Source organism: Ostrea edulis, chromosome 2, assembly GCF_947568905.1.
Source record: "Ostrea edulis chromosome 2, xbOstEdul1.1, whole genome shotgun sequence".
NCBI lineage: Eukaryota > Metazoa > Mollusca > Bivalvia > Ostreida > Ostreidae > Ostrea > Ostrea edulis.
In genome coordinates, this window is record NC_079165.1 from 20590574 (window position 1) to 20610786 (window position 20213).

The 20213-nt window shown below is 38.0% G+C and overlaps 2 protein-coding genes across 4 annotated transcripts in view; one reads left to right on the forward strand and one right to left on the reverse strand.

Annotated features, from left to right (window-relative positions):
- Positions 1-4619, forward strand: part of LOC125678222 (zinc finger protein 234-like) — a 21726-nt gene extending 17107 nt beyond the window's left edge. For both annotated transcript variants that reach the window (XM_048916493.2, XM_048916494.2), the window contains one exon: positions 4137-4619. In XM_048916493.2, the coding sequence (XP_048772450.2) occupies positions 4137-4474 (338 nt within the window). In that variant the 3' untranslated portion in view covers positions 4475-4619. The remainder of the gene's footprint in view (positions 1-4136) is intronic.
- A 7306-nt stretch (positions 4620-11925) lies between these two features.
- On the reverse strand, positions 11926-18371 carry LOC125680940 (uncharacterized). Of its 2 annotated transcripts, none has more exons than XM_048920774.2 (2): positions 18182-18371; positions 11926-17281 (listed from the first exon to the last, which is right to left on the reverse strand). In XM_048920774.2, exon 2 carries the CDS (start codon positions 17102-17104, stop codon positions 15521-15523), a length of 1584 nt encoding a protein of 527 aa, XP_048776731.2. In that variant the 5' UTR covers positions 17105-17281; positions 18182-18371; the 3' UTR covers positions 11926-15520. The 2 variants fall into 2 exon arrangements, with proteins under 2 accessions (XP_048776731.2, XP_048776730.2); XM_048920773.2 differs by lacking the exon at positions 18182-18371 and adding an exon at positions 17400-17486.
- Positions 18372-20213: the final 1842 nt, after the last annotated feature.

Sequence of the window (20213 nt, forward strand, 5' to 3'; positions counted from 1 at the left end):
CACATGGAGCAACTTCCTGATATTTGGCACAGAGCCTCACTGTGGCCAACTGTATTGTGTAAGACATTTTCGAATCTGTCGCTTATCAACTTCCTGTTTGCCGGGACTTAGAATTTTTTACAGCAAAAAAATTTCTGTCACAGTTTTCTCAAGAACCACATGGGGCAACTCCCTGATATTTGGCACAGAGCATCAGTGTGGCCAACTGTATTGTGTAAGACATTTTCGAATCTGTCGCTTATCAACTTCCTGTTTAGTGACAAAAACCATTTCAATAATTTACTTTTTCAACATTATACGTGATATATTACATATAGAATGAACTAGCAGGCGACACATGTCTTCCGGGGAAGACTTAATACTGCATTCAAATATAGGGCCATGTCTCTTTTTTCAAATGGAGATTTAATATTAGGAGGAAATGAAACTGAGCTGGGTTTAGTTAAAAATCTTCTCTTGAACCACTAAATCTAGAATGACAAAAATCATTACATCAGTGAAGATTCAAGTTTGTTCAAATGATAACTTATTGGGGTCAGACTGAGTCCAAGAAGGGGGACTGAAACTTTCACAGGGTTATGTAAGAAAAACCACTTAAAAATCTTCTGTGTGACAACAAGACAGTAGTATTGTATCCCTGTGTGCTTACTGCTGTGGGGATCCGGGTTAGAATAGATCCTCAATACCCCTTGCTTATCGTAAGAGGCGACTAAAATCTTCGGATGAGACTGCAAAAACCGAGGCCCTGTGTCACAGCAGGTGTGGCATGATAAAGATTCCTCACTGCTCAAAGGCCGTAAGCACCAAGCATTGGCCTAAATGTTGCAATGGTGACATCTCCATATGAGTGAAACATGCTCAAGAGAGATGTCAAACAATATATATATCAATCCTGTGTGCTTTTATTGATGCATTTTTTATGCAAGTTTGAACCATGCTGGGGTGAATTGTCTCTTGAAATGGGCCGTCTATAGCACTTCAAGTGAGGATTAGTGTACAGCTGCAGATGCTCAGCTCTGATTTCCTTTTTTATGTACTATAGTATAAGGAGGTTTAAGATGATTAACTAGTCTTGTTCTGTTTAGAATAAAACCACACAGAGGATATAACTAGACTTTAAAAAATTTGGGCACACAAAGACTGCAGGTTTTAAAATAAATATAAGAAGCATTTAAGGAAGTTAGCTCCTGGGCTTTTGAGAACAACTGCGCAGGATGCTACAACTAAGTATTTACTGGTTCAATACTTATCCCATTGGTGCAAACATATCACACATCTATTGCTGAACCCTATCCAGTTGAAATTTTTTGTATCAATTCAAATTTTGAAAGGGTTTTGCAGGGACTATAATTTGTGGCGGAAGGATTCATTTATCAAAAAGTTCTAAATCTGCATGATAATACAATTTCTGTTCCTTCCAATGTATCATCTATTTTTAAGGTCTTCTGTAACAACGGAAGACCTACTGATTGTGCTGGTTTCCTAGACGCTAACTTTGAAGCTTCATATCTCGCTCATTTCTGCATGGATTTTGCTCAAATTTTCAGGGTTTATAAACTTTACAGAACAATTTTAAAATCATGCACTGCATTTCAGAAATTCCCTTCTGTTCATGAGTTATTCCCCTTTGAATGAAATTTATGGGGCTTTGGTTTCCAGACAAAGGCTCCAAGACTGTATAAGCTTGAGCAGAAAATGCATTGAAAATGAAAAGTAGGAGCATTGTAGTTGTGCACATCGTTTTTTGTTTTTTGATTACAGCGTTCGAAATGGTGGTTGACAGGGTTAAAAAATTAGGACGCCTAAAGGAACAAAAAATTACACATATTTTCCTTTGTATGTTTTAAACTAAAAATATTTTGTTAAGACGTGTAGAACAAAAGTTGTGCAAAATGTTAAGAGCTTTCTTTTGATATCCCTAAAAAGGGGCTGGCCCCTTAAATTAGGGATCTGGGGATCTTCAAAGTTTTCGCTTTATAACTCAAAAACGGTAAATATTTCGATATGGCTTTCACTGCAAAAGTTGTTCTTTAACATCTTATTGATCTCATAAACATAATATTTTGCTCTAGTATTGTGTTATATATGAGTAAAAAGCTTGACCCGCAAACAGGTAACCGTATCATTAGGTAGGTGAAAGGAGAAAATATGCATATAACTTAAATAAACTTGCTTTAATTGATAAATCTGACTTCATGAAATGCTAATATTCTTTTAAAATAAGGTTTTAACGTGATCTATGGTTCCTTTAAAAATCATCTATCGACAACTTTCTTTTTTTTTTATTTAGTAGCTTTAATATAAACAATCGTTCCAAAGAAAAAAAGAGGAAAAGGTTATCTCTTCTACGTTTGTTATTAAAACAACGATATATTTAATTGAAGAAACAAACCTTCAAGCATAGAATAACTCCGTCATTAACTATAGCATCTTACATACACCGCGGGGTTTGTTTTTGTTTACAATTACGTAACCACCTCGAGGAACCATCGCGTGTGAACCAGGGCATGTACACAAAGTAAACATTGTCATCCTAAATATAACACAGAATGTTATGTTTTTGATCATATTGTATTTTTCGAATAATTCAGTCTTTCCGGGGATGTATATACTTGTTTATACGTCCCTGGTCTTACGTTTGATTTGTTTTAAATTCAAAACTCTAGAGCATTGAGTCAGGCATCAATTTTAAAATCTGCAATTTGATATACAGTTCGTTTCTCAATCATGTCTAATTGAATGTGTGTTTAATATCGGAGATTCATAGCTGCTTGACTAGTGATCTGTGATTTCACACTACTTTAACTGAACACACAAGCTTTACTCAAATTCTTCGTTATGAAAAAGAAAATGGATACATTTTACAAACATAACGAATTATTTCTGAACATGTTTTGAAATCAATAGTTTATAATCATGATTAAACCAAATCTAAACATGCATATAGAATATTCAGAAACCCATGACCGACCAGTCTCATTTCAAATGATTTGTTGTTTTATTGTTTAAAAACAATGACTTTGATTAAACATTGATTCAGAACTGAGGCTGCATTAGTACCTGACCCAAGGACATATGGTCAAGTTCAAGGTTTTTATGTCACACAGCTCCGACGGAAGACCTCTCGTTGCTTTGCAACGAGCTTTGCTCTAGTTATACTCCTATTCGTGTATTTCAGTTAAATTATAATTCATGATACAGGTAGCTGAGACTTGGAAGTAGTTCAAATGTTGTAATTTATTAACTTGGTTGATATATTTTTCCAAACAGAACACCGATTGTTTGAAAAGTTTTAATTAATTTACTCGAAATTTTGTATAAAAATTCAGTATTTTCGCCAATAATTCAAAATTTTGAGATCCAACCCCCACTTTTTAAAGTTCCATTTTAAAGTGTAAGACCAGACCTTGAAAATTATGTAAAATTTTAGAAATTGACATTACTCCTAATATGTCCTTATAAACTCTCAATTTTGATAACATGAAGTTTTTTGTATATCAAGTGCAAAAAGGTCATATTTTTTTTCCATTACTAGTGTTCATTTTTTTTAAAATCTGTAGTGTTAGAAGACATGATTATGTATCTATTTTATATAATGATTGATTTGTGTTGCTTACGTTGTGTTGACACCAACAGAAAAATCAAGTTCAATTGAATAAATTTTAAGTGCAAAAAGGTCATGTTTAGAACACTGTAGCTCAATAACAAGCTTTGCAACCCCAGTTTTTCTTTTAATTTCTTAATCATCCTTCAATGTAGAAATCAAAAATACACTTCCAAGAAAATTGACATTACTCCAAATCTCAGGTGCGAACCTCTTTAATTGCTCTATGATAAATATTTTTTTATATTGATCTACTCATTTTGGAGTTAAGTTGACTCAGATGAGCATAGTGGACTTATTTTAGTGGTCCATTGGCCTATTATTATTGATTCAGATATATCATACAATGTTTATGTATTTTATATCATATTGATAGCTCGTGCTTCACACATGGACTTTGTTTTTTTAGTTTTGTTTGTTGTTATTGGGGGGGGTTGGTTGTTGTTGTTGTTGTTTTTTATTGGGTTTTTTCTGTTTTGTTATATGATTGTGATAGGAGTGTCTGTTTAAACATTTTATCCTTTAATTTTAGGAGAGAAGCCATTTAAATGCACCTACTGCAATAAAGGTTTCTCTGACAGGAGCAACATGAGGGCCCACCAGAGGCTTCATCAGGACACCAGGCCCCACCACTGCAACATCTGTGGGAAAGGCTTTCTTTTCAACAGGGATCTGAAGAGACATCTTAAATCTCACACACCCCAGTCAGAAGACTCAGACAAATTGCAGGAATCCGCTGATGCTGTTGAATTTCTGAATTCCTCTCTAACTACTAGTGATGGTGAATCAGTCCAGGTGCATAGCAGCAATGCTATTGAAGATTTTAATGTTTATACAGGTGCAGACCATGATTATATGTTTACTAGATAGGTTTACAAAATGTATGCCAATGTTATTTGAGGGCATCCATAAAATATGATGTTTTAAAAATGAATTATGAATGATCTTATGATGTTGGTTTTCACATGCTGTTATGGTACACAGTGAAACATGAAATAAACCTCAAGAGCTGCCAGTACTTCGTTTATGAAGTCACTGTAGAGAATGATTACTTTCTTTATGAAGTCACTGTAGAGGGTGATTACTTTCTTTATGAATTTATTGTAGAGAATGATGACTTTCTTTATGAATTCACTGTAGAGAGTGATTACTTTCTTTATGAATTCACTGTAGAGAATGATTACTTTCTTTATGAATTCACTGTAGAGAGTGATTACTTTCTTTATGAAGTCACTGTAGAGAGTGATTACTTTCTTTATGAATTCACTGTAGAGAATGATTACTTTCTTTATGAATTCACTGTAGAGAATGATGAATTCACTGTAGGGAGTGATTACTTTCTTTATGAATTCACTGTAGAGAATGATTACTTTCTTTATGAATTCACTGTAGAGAGTGATTACTTTCTTTATGAATTCACTGTAGAGAATGATTACTTTCTTTATGAATTCACTGTAGAGAGTGATTACTTTCTTTATGAATTCACTGTAGAGAATGATTACTTTCTTTATGAATTCACTGTAGAGAGTGATTACTTTCTTTATGAAGTCACTGTAGAGAGTGATTACTTTCTTTATGAAGTCACTGTAGAGAGTGATTACTTTCTTTATGGATTCACTGTAGAGAGTGATTACTTTCTTTATGAATTCACTGTAGAGAGTGAAACAATCCAATGTTATGAAATTGAATTATGATTGTCTTTGATTTGATGTTCAATTTATTTTGGATCAGTTTTGATTCGATTTGGTTGAAAAAACATTATGCACATTTATTGGTCAATTCAGGTTCAATCAACGTGTTTTCAAAATGGATGCAGAACAGTCCGTAAATTGCAGGGTATTGTTGAAAAGTGCCCCCTGAACAAACATATTCCCTGTATGGGAGCACTTTGGTTTCTTTAAAATAACAAATCTAGTCACGCACTATCTTTCTGTGTAACTTATCTTATTGTTTTGATTTTAGATAGCAGTAAACAAAGCACTGAAATATTGAATGTAACTGATATGGAATCGAATAGAACGTAATCAAATCGAGATTATCGTATTGTGATTGATGTTGAGTCATAAAGGTGCTGTACGTGATTGATGTTGAGTCATAAAGGTGCTGTATTGTTTCACGCCCCTACATAAAGGTGCTGTATTGTTTCACCCCTACATAAAGGTGCTGTATTGTTTCACCCCTACATAAAGGTGCAGTATTTCACCCCTACATAAAGGTGCTGTGTTGTTTCACCCCTAAATAAAGGTGCTGTATTGTTTCACCCCTACATAAAGGTGCTGTATCACACCCCTACATAAAGGTGCAGTATTTCACCCCTACATAAAGGTGCAGTATTGTTTCACCCCCTACATAAAGGTGCTGTATTTCACCCCTACATAAAGGTGCTATATTGTTTCACCCCTACATAAAGGTGCTGTATTGTTTCACCTCTACATAAAAGTGCTGTATCACACCCCTACATAAAGGTGCTGTATTTCACCTCTACATAAAGGTGCTATATTGTTTCACCCCTACATAAAGGTGCTGTATTGTTTCACCCCTACATAAAAGTGCTGTATTGTTTCACTCCTACATAAAAGTGCTGTATTGTTTCACCCCTACATAAAGGTGCTGTGTTGTTTCACCCCTACATAAAGGTGCTGTGTTGTTTCACCCCTACATAAAGGTGCTGTATTGTTTCACCCCTACATAAAGGTGCTGTGTTGTTTCACCCCCTACATAAAGGTGCTGTATTTCACCCCTACATAAAGGTGTTGTTTCACCCCCTACATAAAGGTGCTGTATTTCACCCCTACATAAAGGTGCTGTATTGTTTCACCCCTACATAAAGGTGCTGTGTTGTTTCACCCCTACATAAGGGTGCTGTGTTGTTTCACCCCTACATAAAGGTGCTATGTTGTTTCATCCCTACATAAAGGTGCTGTGTTGTTTCACCCCTACATAAAGGTGCTGTATTGTTTCACCCCTACATAAAGGTGCTGTGTTGTTTCACCCCTACATAAGGGTGCTGTGTTGTTTCACCCCTACATAAAGGTGCTATGATGTTTCATCCCTACATAAAGGTGCTGTATTGTTTCACCCCTACATAAAGGTGCTGTATCACACCCCTACATAAAGGTGCTGTGTTTCACCCCTACATAAAGGTGCTATATTGTTTCACCCCTACATGAAGGTGCTGTGTTGTTCACCCCTACATAAAGGTGCTGTATTGTTTCACCCCTACATAAAGGTGCTGTGTTGTTTCACCCCCTACATAAAGGTGCTGTGTTTCACCCCTACATAAAGGTGCTGTATTGTTTCACCCCTACATAAAGGTGCTGTATTTCACCCCTACATAAAGGTCCTGTGTTGTTTCATCCCTACATAAAGATGCTGTGTTTCACCCCTACATAAAGGTGCTATATTGTTTCACCCCTACATAAAGGTGCTGTATTGTTTCACCGCTACATAAAGGTGCTGTATTGTTTCACCCCTACATAAAGGTGCTGTGTTGTTTCACCCCTACATAAGGGTGCTGTGTTGTTTCACCCCTACATAAAGGTGCTATGATGTTTCATCCCTACATAAAGGTGCTGTATTGTTTCACCCCTACATAAAGGTGCTGTATCACACCCCTACATAAAGGTGCTGTGTTTCACCCCTACATAAAGGTGCTATATTGTTTCACCCCTACATAAAGGTGCTGTGTTGTTCACCCCTACATAAAGGTGCTGTATTGTTTCACCCCTACATAAAGGTGCTGTGTTGTTTCACCCCCTACATAAAGGTGCTGTGTTTCACCCCTACATAAAGGTGCTGTATTGTTTCACCCCTACATAAAGGTGCTGTATTTCACCCCTACATAAAGGTCCTGTGTTGTTTCATCCCTACATAAAGATGCTGTGTTTCACCCCTACATAAAGGTGCTATATTGTTTCATCCCTACATAAAGGTGCTGTGTTGTTTCACCCCTACATAAAGGTGCTATATTGTTTCACCCCTACATAAAGGTGCTGTATTTCACCCCTACATAAAGGTGCTGTATTGTTTCACCCTTACATGAAGGTGGTGTATTGTTTCACCCCTACATAAAGGTGCTGTGTTGTTTCACCCCTACATAAAGGTGCTGTATTTCACCCCTACATAAAGGTGCTGTATTGTTTCACCCGTACATAAAGGTGCTGTGTTGTTTCACCCCTACATAAAGGTACTGTAGTGTTTCACCCCTATTCTCAATTCGTGTTTCTATTTTCCATATTACTTGCTTTGCTACAGAAGTAAAACAAGTTGTGTTTTAGCTCACCTGGTTTGACTTGTGACTATGACAAAGGTTTGAAACTACACAAACCAGTACATAGACTCCTTGCCTCTCTTGAACATATATACAGATCAGATGTTCCTTTTATTTTACAACTTTTTCTCTAGCAAATGGATGAGCATATTAAGACAATCTAATTTAAAACAGGCATTCTGAGAGTATTGCATAAGCAATACATGTCTCCTACCGTCGCCCCCATTAATTGAGGGATGTAATATTCGAGATAATGTACATTTGATGTTGTTTGACCTTGAACTGTGACCTACAACATTGTTAGCAAGTCACCATGTTTACCAGTATCGAATTACATGTAGTTTATGTTTCATTGTTCATGCAGATGACGCATGTAGTTTTTATCAAGAGATAAAATAGTCTTAGTAAGAACTCTATCATTCTTAAATTCAGTTCATAGACATGTAGCATATATTCTAAATGTTAACGTTACACATTGAATTTGGGTCCGATACAATGTAGCTATAATTATAAAAACAACCAAGAAAATTCGGTACTCCGTTATCGTGCGACAGTTTGCCTAGTTTCGATGTAGTTCAAAAAGTATCAAATCTTGGTCACTGTTTTTGCCAAAACTACATGGGGAAATAATCGTGCATACCGTCTTTGCAAATTCAGGGGTCTTACTTTTATAGCTTTTCCATCGGAACACATTCTCGGCGTTTCCATCGGAACACGATCCCAATCCCGGTGAATATAAAAAACGTAAACTATGAAAATTACTTTCTTTAACACCTGTACATCAAACGTTACCAGTGGCGGATTCAAGGGGGGGGGGGGGGGGGGGGGGGCGCCGGCTGCCCCCCCCCCCCCCCTCAAATTTTCAAATTTAAAGTAAATCGGGGTATCTTGTTTGGAAAAATGTACTAAACGATAAAAGAACCAATAATTTCTTCCACTACCGGAGAAATAAATATGACAAAAATCTTTTGATTTCTTGTATTACTTTATTGGGAGAACTTAATTTTGTTCCAGAAACCCTTAAAATTTGCGTCATTTTATTAATTTCACCTTATTGGAAATGATAGAAAATAGTACCAATGACTAAATAGGAGACATATTTCAAGCCCTATAAAAAAAATTAAATCCCGAAGCTTTCGGGGGCTTCGCCACCTGGCCCCCCACCAAGGCTCTGCCCTGGACCCACTTTACGAAATTCGAACTTGATCTGTAGTTTGCCACTATGAAACTACACTGCAAGTTTGAAATGAATTCTTGCAAGCATAATGGAAAACCAAAGGAACTATAGGCTTCTTCTCTGTCCACCCCTCTGTCTGTCCCATTGGTTTTCCGGACCTTTTTATACGCCCGTGTCATTAGAAAAATGGGACAGACAGAGAGAGAAGAAAGCTATAGGCTAGTTCCTTTGGTTTTACAAACCGGTAGGTGACTAAGAAGATCCGGTCGCTGTGGCTCAGTGGTAGGGCGTTCGCTTCGTGACCGGGAGGTCATGAGTTCGAGCCCCGCGTTAAACCTAAGACGTTAAAATAGACTCTAGGTAGTGATTTAGAAGTGAGAATCGCGGGTCTTTCGGATATAAACGAAGGTCCTGTGTCGCGACAGGTGTTGGCACTGTTACAGCCCTAAAGCCCCTTTCACAGATGAGAGACCGGATCATCCCGGATTGTCAATTCGTGGTGGTCCGTGACAATCCGTCATCACCGTATACAAATCCGGCGTCGACCGGGACCACCCGGCTTGGTCAAGCCAAACCCGGGGGAACAATTAAACATGTTTAATTTTTTCCCCGGGTCGTCCCGAACGAGAATCCTCCATATTGATCCGTGTACACAGGATTTTGTTTCATACATTAGTCACCCCTCCTTAATAAGCATGTCACGCGCCTTGTTAAGTTTGCATAACAAAGGATTGTGAGCTCTGTATCTCCCATGTACCTCAATTACTGATATTCAAATTTTTGCTTACCATTAGAAATACCTTAGTTAGGCACTCTGAACATTAAAATGGAAAAATAAGATTTGAAAATGTTCAGCTCAAAGCGTGTCCATGTCCCTTTAATGATTAGCATGTGAGTTCCTTGTATGATGATTTTTAATGACTACTATTATTAGCATTCAACATATCTCTCCCGGCCATTCTTTCTTCCTTTTTTCAGAAAAAATTTGAGTTCTTTTTCTTGGTTTATCTATGGAGAGACATATGGAGCGCCAAATTAACATAAACTCAAATGATTGAAGATATCTTCAATTATTTGAAGATATCATCAATTCATTTGATGCGCGCAACAAAGATCTCTTCAAATAATTAATGATATCTTCAATTCTGAATTATTGCGCGCATTAAATGAATTGATGATAGCATTAATTCTTCTGCTGAATTGATGCGCGCTTTAATTGAATTAATGATCTCTTCAAATGAATTAATGATATCAACAATATAATTGATGCGCGCTACAATTCAATTGAAGAGAGCAATAATTGATATAATGTGCGCATTAATTCAAATGATGAGAGCAATAATTGAATTGATGCGCGCATTGATTCATTTGATGAGAGCAATAATGGATTTAATGCGCTCATTAATTCAATTATTGCTCTCTTCAATTGAATTAATGATATCTTTAATTCATTTGAAGAGAGCAATAATTCTTTTAGAGAGAGCAACTAAATAATTAAAGATATCTTCAATTCAACATATCCACAATTGAATTAATGATCTCTTTAATTGAATTGTTGCTCTCTTTAAAAGAATTGATGCGCGAATTAATTCCTTATACAAAAGCATTGTAAATAATTAAAGATATCTTCAATTGAATTAAAGAGATCATCAAATTATTTATACCGAGCTCTAAATCAAATACTGCGAGCAATATTTCTACGAAATGAATGCTCTCATCAATTGAATTGAAGAGAGAAATAATTGAATTAATGCGTGCATCAAATCTATTATTGCTTTCATTAATTCAATTGATGCGCTCATCAATTGAAGAGAGCAATAATTGAATTAATGCGTGCATTAAATCAATTATTGCTCTCATTCGCGCATTAATTCAATTGATGAGAGCAATAATTGATTTAATGCGCGCATTCATTCAATTAAAGAGAGCAATAATTGAGTTTATGTTAATGTGGCGCTCCATAGAGACAAGCTGGTGACGTCTCAATATGAGTAAAAACTTCCCGACAACATTTCTCGACAGGACGTAAAACAAACAACCAACCCACATACACCATATCTCCGTGTTATTACCGGGTACTGTTACCTTCGTGTTATTACCTCCGTGGTATTATCTCCGTGTTATTATCTCCGTGTTATTACCTCCGTGTTATTACTTCCGTGTTATTACTTCCGTGTTATTACCTCCGTGTTATTACCGGGTACTGTTACCTCCGTGTTATTACCTCCGTGTTATTACCTCTGTGTTATTACTTCCGTGTTATTACCTCTGTGTTATTACCGGGTACTGTTACCTCTGTGTTATTACCTCTGTGTTATTACCGGGTACTGTTACCTCTGTGTTATTACCTCCGTGTTATTACCGGGTACTGTTACCTCCGTGTTATTACCTCTGTGTTATTACCTCTGTGTTATTACCGGGTACTGTTATCTCCGTGTTATTACCGGGTACTGTTACCTCTGTGTTATTACCGGGTACTGTTACCTCTGTGTTATTACCGGGTACTGTTATCTCCGTGTTATTACCGGGTACTGTTACCTCTGTGTTATTACCGGGTACTGTTACCTCCGTGTTATTACCGGGTACTGTTACCTCTGTATAATTACCGGGTACTGTTACCTCCGTGTTATTACCGGGTACTGTTACCTCCGTGTTATTACCTCTGTGTTATTACCTCTGTGTTATTACCGGGTACTGTTATCTCCGTGTTATTACCGGGTACTGTTACCTCTGTGTTATTACCGGGTACTGTTTTGATATGCTTGATTTGCAAAGCAATAATCATTTCCATTTGCGAATCTTCATTCGGAGACAGATCGACATCAAGTTAGTTTGAATTTGTTTGCAAGTCCTTTTTTGAAAAGTAACTTAGTGTTTAGTTTATAAATATTTTATTCAATACAGATAAGTATTGGACAACACACACTCTAAGCCCGCAAAGGTCCTCGCTTATATCTAATTACAAAGTATCATAATTACAAAAGTTATCATAATTACAAGAGTTATCATAATTACAAAGTTATCATAATTACAAGAGTTATCATAATTACAAAAGTTATCATAATTACAAAGTTATCATAATTACAATGTTATCATGCAACAGGAATAAGTGTTTTATAGTGAATTATGATACACATCTAACAAACAGCAAAGCATGACTATACACATAAGAGAAAATACTCAAGGACTTAAGCGACTCTACAGATACAACAAACGACAGCGTGTATCTTAATAATGACTAGATATGTTGTAAATTTCGTCAAGCGACCGACTCGTTAATCATTCAAGCTTATGTTGTTTGTATTATGGTGGCACATTCTGCCATCACTTGTCGGATAATTATGTCGACTTGTTCGATATTTATGTCCATTAGTCAGTTAATTATGTTGACTTGTCCGATATTTATGTCCATTAGTCAGATAATTATGTCGACTTGTCCGATAGTTATGTCCATTAGTCAGTTAATTATGTTGACTTGTCCGATATTTATGTCCATTAGTCAGTTAATTATGACGACTTGTCAGATGCGCTTGTCAACTTGTGTCAAAAAAATCCTCGTTCATATTTTCTCATTATCTTTTAATTCGAATATGCTAATGTCATTTACTGAGATCTACTTCCCATCTTAACAAATCGACATGTTTATCTGACGAGTCAACATAATCATTTGATAAGTCGACTTGTTCGAATATTTTGTAGACTTGTCAGATCTTCATGTCGGCTTGCCAGATCATTGTTTTCAAGTGGATGGCACATTTTGGGCGTGAACGCATTTTAACAGTTACTTTTAAAAAAAACCTTATTATTATTAGACAAGTGGACAAAATCACCTGAGGAGTTAATATAATCAACTAACTTGTGGACATGATTATCTGATATGGGGTGGCAGAAATAGGCCATCATATGGTAGCATAAAGATTAGGTATTTTCTTCTTTTTCATGTGCTGTCTATAGATATTTTACATAAAATAAATTATCGAGGACCCGATTTTCTCCCTTTTTTCGATGTGTACCCCGCTGGTGACAGAACAGGGAGAACGGATATTATTGTCTGAATAGCGGATAAGTACCGGGTTAAGGATGTACTCCACATCGTCATAATGGCTGACTTCCTTTTAAAACATGGATGAAAAAAAGCAACATTTGACTTTTCCTTTTCGATTTAAATACCTGGCCGAGTAGCTTAGTAGATTAGCATACCAGCTACAGAACTAGAAATGTAGGTCGCAGGTTCAAATTATGCAGCAGGGTTTTTAAAAAAAAAAAATATCAGAATACTTTCTACTAAAACTGTATTTTTTGACAAAATAAAGTAAATTTGAAAAATTTCAACTTAGAAATATTGTATATATCCTCCACTTTTCATCTAAGTCAAATTTCTTTAATCATGCCTTGTCAGATGCATTCCTCCTTAAACGAACGTGGGATGCATAAGAAACTGATACAACGTTCTTTCCGCGTTAGACGAACGGACTTGTACCGGTCATGCGACAGACAAAACAGGTATCATCACCCTCGCTCACATATTCCCACGACCGCGGCGGTGGTCTAGAGGTAGAGCGTTCGCCCCGCATGCGGAAGGTCGGGGTTCAAATCTCGGTCGCAACAGGTCCAAGTCGTTAAAACAGGTAGTGACAGTTCCATCAACAAACGCTTGGCATCAGGTGTGAATGTCACGGGTCCTCGGAGATGACCTTAGAATAGATGTCTCGTGTCAAAGCAGGTGTGGCACGCTAAAGAACCCTCAATGCTCAATGGCTGTAAGCGCCATAAGCCTAGATTTGAAGTTCTTCACAGGTATTAATGATGTCTGCATATGAGTGAAAAATTCTCGTGAGGGACGTTGAATAAGATACAATCAATCAATCCATGATGCCTCCAAAAGGAAGGTCTATAAATGTTGGGAAGGGGAAAGGTAGAGTACGAGGAAAGGCCACAGGACCCCCATCTCCTTCCCCGTCATTGACAATGCTGGGGAAGAAATTCACAGACCTGTAGAAATCCTGTCTGAATCTGGAAAGATTACCGTCTGATTAACGCACAATGATCCGAGTTAAACGAACGTGGGCCGGACGCTTGAGAAACTGATATAACATTCTTTCAACGTTAGACGAACGAACTTGTACCAGTTCCATGGACCCCTGTTTGACAACCGTTATTCGCCAGTTTCATGTCCGTAAACATGCGGTTGGTGTGTATTACTACTTCGGTTGACCTGCTGCATGTCCAGTAGTAGTCCGGCTGTGACACATGTCCACCGGACATTAACGGATGTAAACTGGACAAGTACAGGAAAAGAAACGCATGAGTTCCGATTAAAACGCACACTAAGCGGACTCCGCAGTCACTTTCGAGCGCGGTTCAGATAGACTAAACTTCGCCGGACAATGGACGCGTTGACTGAAAGAGAAATGGACAAGAAACGCAAATTAAAAGAACGGAGACGAACGGATTGACAATTTTGTTATCCGTTGGACGTACGTTAACGTTATCCAGTGAGGTCCTTTACGTGGTGGATTGAAAATATTTTTGCAAAAAGAAATTTTAATCTAATGTTTTGAATTCTTTTGCCTGTTCAGTTCTGGTCCAATACACTCCGTATAAATGATACAAAATGTCATTGGTCGTTTGAAGCAGCTGGTAATTGTATTATGCATATCAAAAGTTCACTGAATATCTTTTGAAATCGACATTGCTCTCATCTATGAAAATGAATGCATGCATGTTTGTTGCAAACTAATTCGATCAAGGGCTACGTTCAAGATCGTAGCTGCTAGGCTAGATATCTAGGTATATTGAACGCACTGTATGAATTAACGCTTGTTATCCCTACGTATGGCTAGCCTAGCACATCGTTCAAGATTGTAGCGCTACCGAGCCCTACGTAGCCGCTACGAACTTGAACGGAGCCCAGTTGTTCGCGTGATTATTACCAAATGTGGAGCGTCGTCAACGTCAAAGGGTGCATTGGCTGTTACGTATAAGGTAACGAATAGGTCAACGATATGATATCATAGTACTTAAATCTAGTTTACATTAATGAAATATACATAAAAACATAAATATAAACAATAAAATGTCTTTCTTTGTTGTTTTGTCGGGTGATGGAGGAAGCAATCTTTGCAAAAAAGATTCGCATAACCTGCTTGTAGTTGTAAACGCGGTTCGAATTTTTCTGCAATGCTTGCTACTTTGGTACCTTCGTCACCCGATAAAAGAACAAAGAAAGCATTTTAATGATTAAGTGAATAACTGAATTCACACAGAAATGAAAATAATTGTTCTTGATATTAGACCAGTAGTCAGTAGCGTGGCTACGTTGTAGCACTGTAAGCACGCGCTTAAAAATATTTTCGTTAAGTTTTGATTACATACGAAAAATGTCCCCAGACTCCCTGTTTACAAATATTTAAAACCTAGCTACGCCACTGAGTATCTTATATGCAGGGGGAGTTCTACGTTGCTGATATTAGAATACGTTCCTGATGAAATTATCACGAATTCGAGACACATCCTCACGATTCGATCCCGACTGTGATCGCAGCAGGCCTTCAAGTCCACCCCCAAGATCCAAACCTGGCAGCTCTAGTTCCCCGACACTCGATCGTGTTACTCTCATTAACCCCAATCTGCGGAGGTCTTCTAATGACACTCTTGTGGTACTGTCCGACAGATGTGATGAGAAGCCTTCGATAGCTCCATGTGAATTCTCCTCTGGTCCAAGGAAGTTGTGAAACTCTAGTCTGAACACTCTAATCTGTCCGGAAACGTCGCCAATCCACAAATTCTCGTGTGTATCTACGTTAAAACAGCTTATGCTTCCAGAGAGATTTGCTAAAACAATGGATTGTAGCGAGGCCTCTTCATCCAGTACGTGGATAAGGTTAGTGCCCGCGTCCAGAACAAAGATGTTGTCGTTTTGGTCCCTTGCAATGGACCGCGGGTGGAAATGATTACTGGAGGTGATATTGATGCGGTCCTCCGTTTGCTCGAGTCTTTTCAGCCCTCCTTGACCAGTGTACTTCTTGATTCTCGGGTACTTGAACGTTTTACTGGTTTCTACGAAAAAAACACACTTTTTAGACGTTTCACAGAGAGCAATCTGCCCCGTTTTCTCGTTCACGGTGATGGACGGGACTTCTCGCAAATCAACATTGACATCAAGTGGCTGGATCTTTTTCATCATTTGATCAGTCATAATTAGACCACTGTTATTCATATGGGTGTTCCCAGAATGAGGCTGGATAGCAATCAGTAACCGACCGTCTTCGTACGTGTATAATGACGTTGGAACACTCTCGGTGTTTATCGCCTGCCTCAGTTCTTCTCCATTCAACAACAGAATTTCGCCGCTGGAGAAGGCTAATACTAGTGTTCCATCACTAAACTGAGCAATGTCTTGAAGAACATTTTCGACATATTTTCTGTACATCTCCTTGCCACTACGCGAAAACTTTGTCACGAAAGGTCTGTTCGTGAGAACCCAACACTCGTTTTTATCATCAGGAATTATCTTTCTAATACGTTCAAAATTATTACATTTGAATGACGTGCTGAGAGAGCCAAAGAAAGCGGACTTCACGGAACTGCGGAAAGTGTTACCAAGTAGACGCAAGTCACGCCCATTAGTTTCTTCGTCACTGTCCTCGTCAATATCACAGTGTTTTTTCTTGTCTTGGTGATGGTGGCTGTTATGACACGCACTACAGAGGGTGCTGTTGCACTCACTACAGAGTTTTAGCTTTCGGATATCAAGGGCACCACATACGTCACAGGTCTCTTCTTGATGTGGGGCGGATTTGAAATAATTGGTGAAAAATCCATTGACACCATTCCTCGGAATGACGAAGTCCTGCCTACAGATTGGGCACTTTACGGAGGAATCTGGATTTGATGGAGTGGAGGCGATAATGTTGTCGATACACGGACAACAGATCGTGTGATAGCAACGCAAGATTTTCGGAACTCTGTCTGGTGTGGAAAACTTATAAGCACATATTGGACACGAGTCGTCTTGTTCCTGATCCATTTCAAAAGAATAATCGTTGGTCATGTCACGATCAAAACCCCTGCAGATCACACAAAATCATCCCCGAGAATGAAAATTTTCAGAGTTTATAAATAATGACTACATCCGATAATAAATCTTGCTTGGATAGGTTTCCGTATTTAAACCTAAACTTCCCTGTTAGGTGGAGTGTAAATAAATAGCACACTTCCCTTTCCATGCCTACAAATGAGAATTATAACACGATATTAGGTTCAGCACATAATCAAAGAATTAATAATCACCGTATCAATTTGGGAATCTCGGGACCGATGTTGGAAAAATCTAATAGTATCTTTACCTCGTAGGCACTATTTTTGAGCCAGGTTCGCGAAGCGAGATGCTCCTTGCTGTCAAATTCCGGATTTTCAGCGGCTCACAAACTTTCTGTTTATTCTTACACTGACAGCAAATAAATCCCGCGCACAAAGATCGTCAAAAATTTCATTTACTTTTTTGAACAGCTTCATTGAGTTTTGAAGACATATCATACACGTATGTTGACATTTTTATAACAATGGGATTTAAATGAGTCCCCTCAATACGTTTAAAGAATATATATATATATATATATATATATATATATATATATATATATATATATAGCGCGCACGAATACATGATGTACGCAAATTAAAGAGGTTCTACCTGACATTTGGAGTAAATTTTTTGGGAAGTGTATCTTTAATATCTACTCTGAAGGAGAATTAGGAAATTGAAACGAAAAACTGGGGTCGCAATGCTTGTTTGCACTTAAAATTTATTCAATTAAACTGAATTTGTCTGTTGATGTCAACACAATATAAGTAACAGAAATCAATCATTGCATAAAATAGATACATAATCAGGTCTTCTAACAATAGATCTACATATTAAAAAAAAGTTTAATACAATTAATAGAAATAAATAATGACCTTTTTGCACTTGATATAGGAAATCAAAAATTCTTGATATCGAATTTGAGAGTTTATAAAGACATTTTTGGAGTAATGTCAATTTCTAAAATTTCACATGATTTTCAAGGTCTGATTTTAAAATTTAAAATGAAATTATTTCCTTCATGGGCTTTTAAAATGGGTTTACCGGGAATGCTGGTAGTATTGCATCCTGTCCACAGCTTCCTTCACAGTCTTAGGTCTACCATCCAGGGCGTACAAATCTCGACTGCAAAACATAGCCTAACAATAAGCATGAATAAGTGCAGGCACAGATGTGAAAGCATGTATCGCTAAGCTGAGGACCCTGTCCGCCCATTGGTGCATCGATTCTCCCACATTCTGAGAAACTGCCGGACGGAAATTCATCTGGTGTGTGTATTGAAGATCCGCTTCTCGAAATGTCTCAAGATCTAAGCCAGTTAGTGGTTATCGTACATCTCCAGTAACAAGATGTAATATAGTCGTGTCATCTAAGGAGAAGTAGAATTGGTTGTGATGATCCATCTCTGTTCATTTTGTTGACTGCAAGCTAGACGAACAATCTTGTGCAAGAAGGATTTCCATTTTACCGCAAATCCGTGTACCTAGGCGCGTTTCTACCCGTGCCTATGTCGTGTTCCCTTGAACAAGAGTAATTGGGGGGGGGGGGGGGGGACGGCGGGGGGGGGGGGGGGGGGGGGGGGGGGACTGAGTCTAGCCCCTATGCGGAACATTCAGAGAATGGCGTATGTGATTCTGGTTTACCTATCTGGAGACTAATGTTAGCTACTCAACCCCCTCTCACCTTACAAACAGTGGTGCCAGACTGTACCTGAAAATGAGCAGAAGGCACCTGCTGCTGATAGGGGACAGTCATGGCAACGATGTGGTGCATATGGGAAAAGAGTACCAATTCATTTCCCATAGACCTCAATGTTAACCTTTGGACCTCTCACTAATTAACTATATCGATTTTAAACAAATGACCGCAAACATTTCAAAGTTCATTCCAAGTGTTGATAAAAAATGACAAAAAATATATAGGGTCCCGTGCCTTTTATAGGCCATATTTGTACTTTTTTACAACACATAGCATTACACACTTCATTTTAAGCACACCCCTACCATGGTAATTTCCTCAGTCATTTCTCGATTTTGTGCGATAATTTTTCATCCTGACAATTAATTTGAACCTCTATAATATTTCTTTCAATTCCAAATATTTACATTTGCAACTGTTTTCTCCTACATAACACTATTACGAGCAATACGTATTTATTTCTGGATAAATCTACTACGGGGTCAACAGAGGTCACGGCTGTGCGTATGAACATTTGTTAAAAGTGGGTAACAGGTACTACTTTTACTAAGGCAATACACATCTAGCAATCGCTCTCACTTACTACAGAAATCTTTCAATAGATGAAATCAACACCACAAAATGTATTTACGGTTTTATTTGTATTCCAAGCAGTGGACTTTCATCAATAATTGATAAAAGCATAACTGTAAACAATGTCTTTAGTTACTAGCCGGGATATAAATACGGGTTGGTACATGATCAAATTTTCCATTTCCTTCGGGCTTTATGGAATTTGATCACGTGACCAACCCGTATTTATATCCCGATAAATATTTTTAAATGATACCTTATTTCTTAAATAATTTTACTCTTGATATTAGCCAATCACGCAACACCTAGATATTTATACCTCCGCTCAATCTTGGAGAAAACTGCATCCGGGTTACGCATACGGGGGTTTAGTACCAAGATACCAAGGATTAGGCGTACTGGGCACTATCCCAGACCTAGACTGGAGGAAATGGAATGAGTAGGTTTTGCGAAGCTGTACTGCATGGTAAAGGGCCAGAGGACGCTGTGAGGAGATCGGAACAATAGAGAGACTACGGGACCTTGTGAGTTCCCGGCTCCAACAATAGGACAGCTAGGGGATATGGTTCTGGTGTAGGGATATGCTGCCGCTGACTAGAAATCCTGATCCAAACCCTGACTGATCTGACCCGGGGCCTGCATGGTCATCAACTTATCGGTGAAAATGTTGGGCAGATCTCCCCGACACTGGAGTGAAGGGATGCAGTGACAGGGGTGCCTCACAGGGGCATCAGGCATAACTGAACACCCCCACCCCCCGGGAGACGAGTAGTCGTCAGTCAACCTATCTAAGTCCCTAAACCTT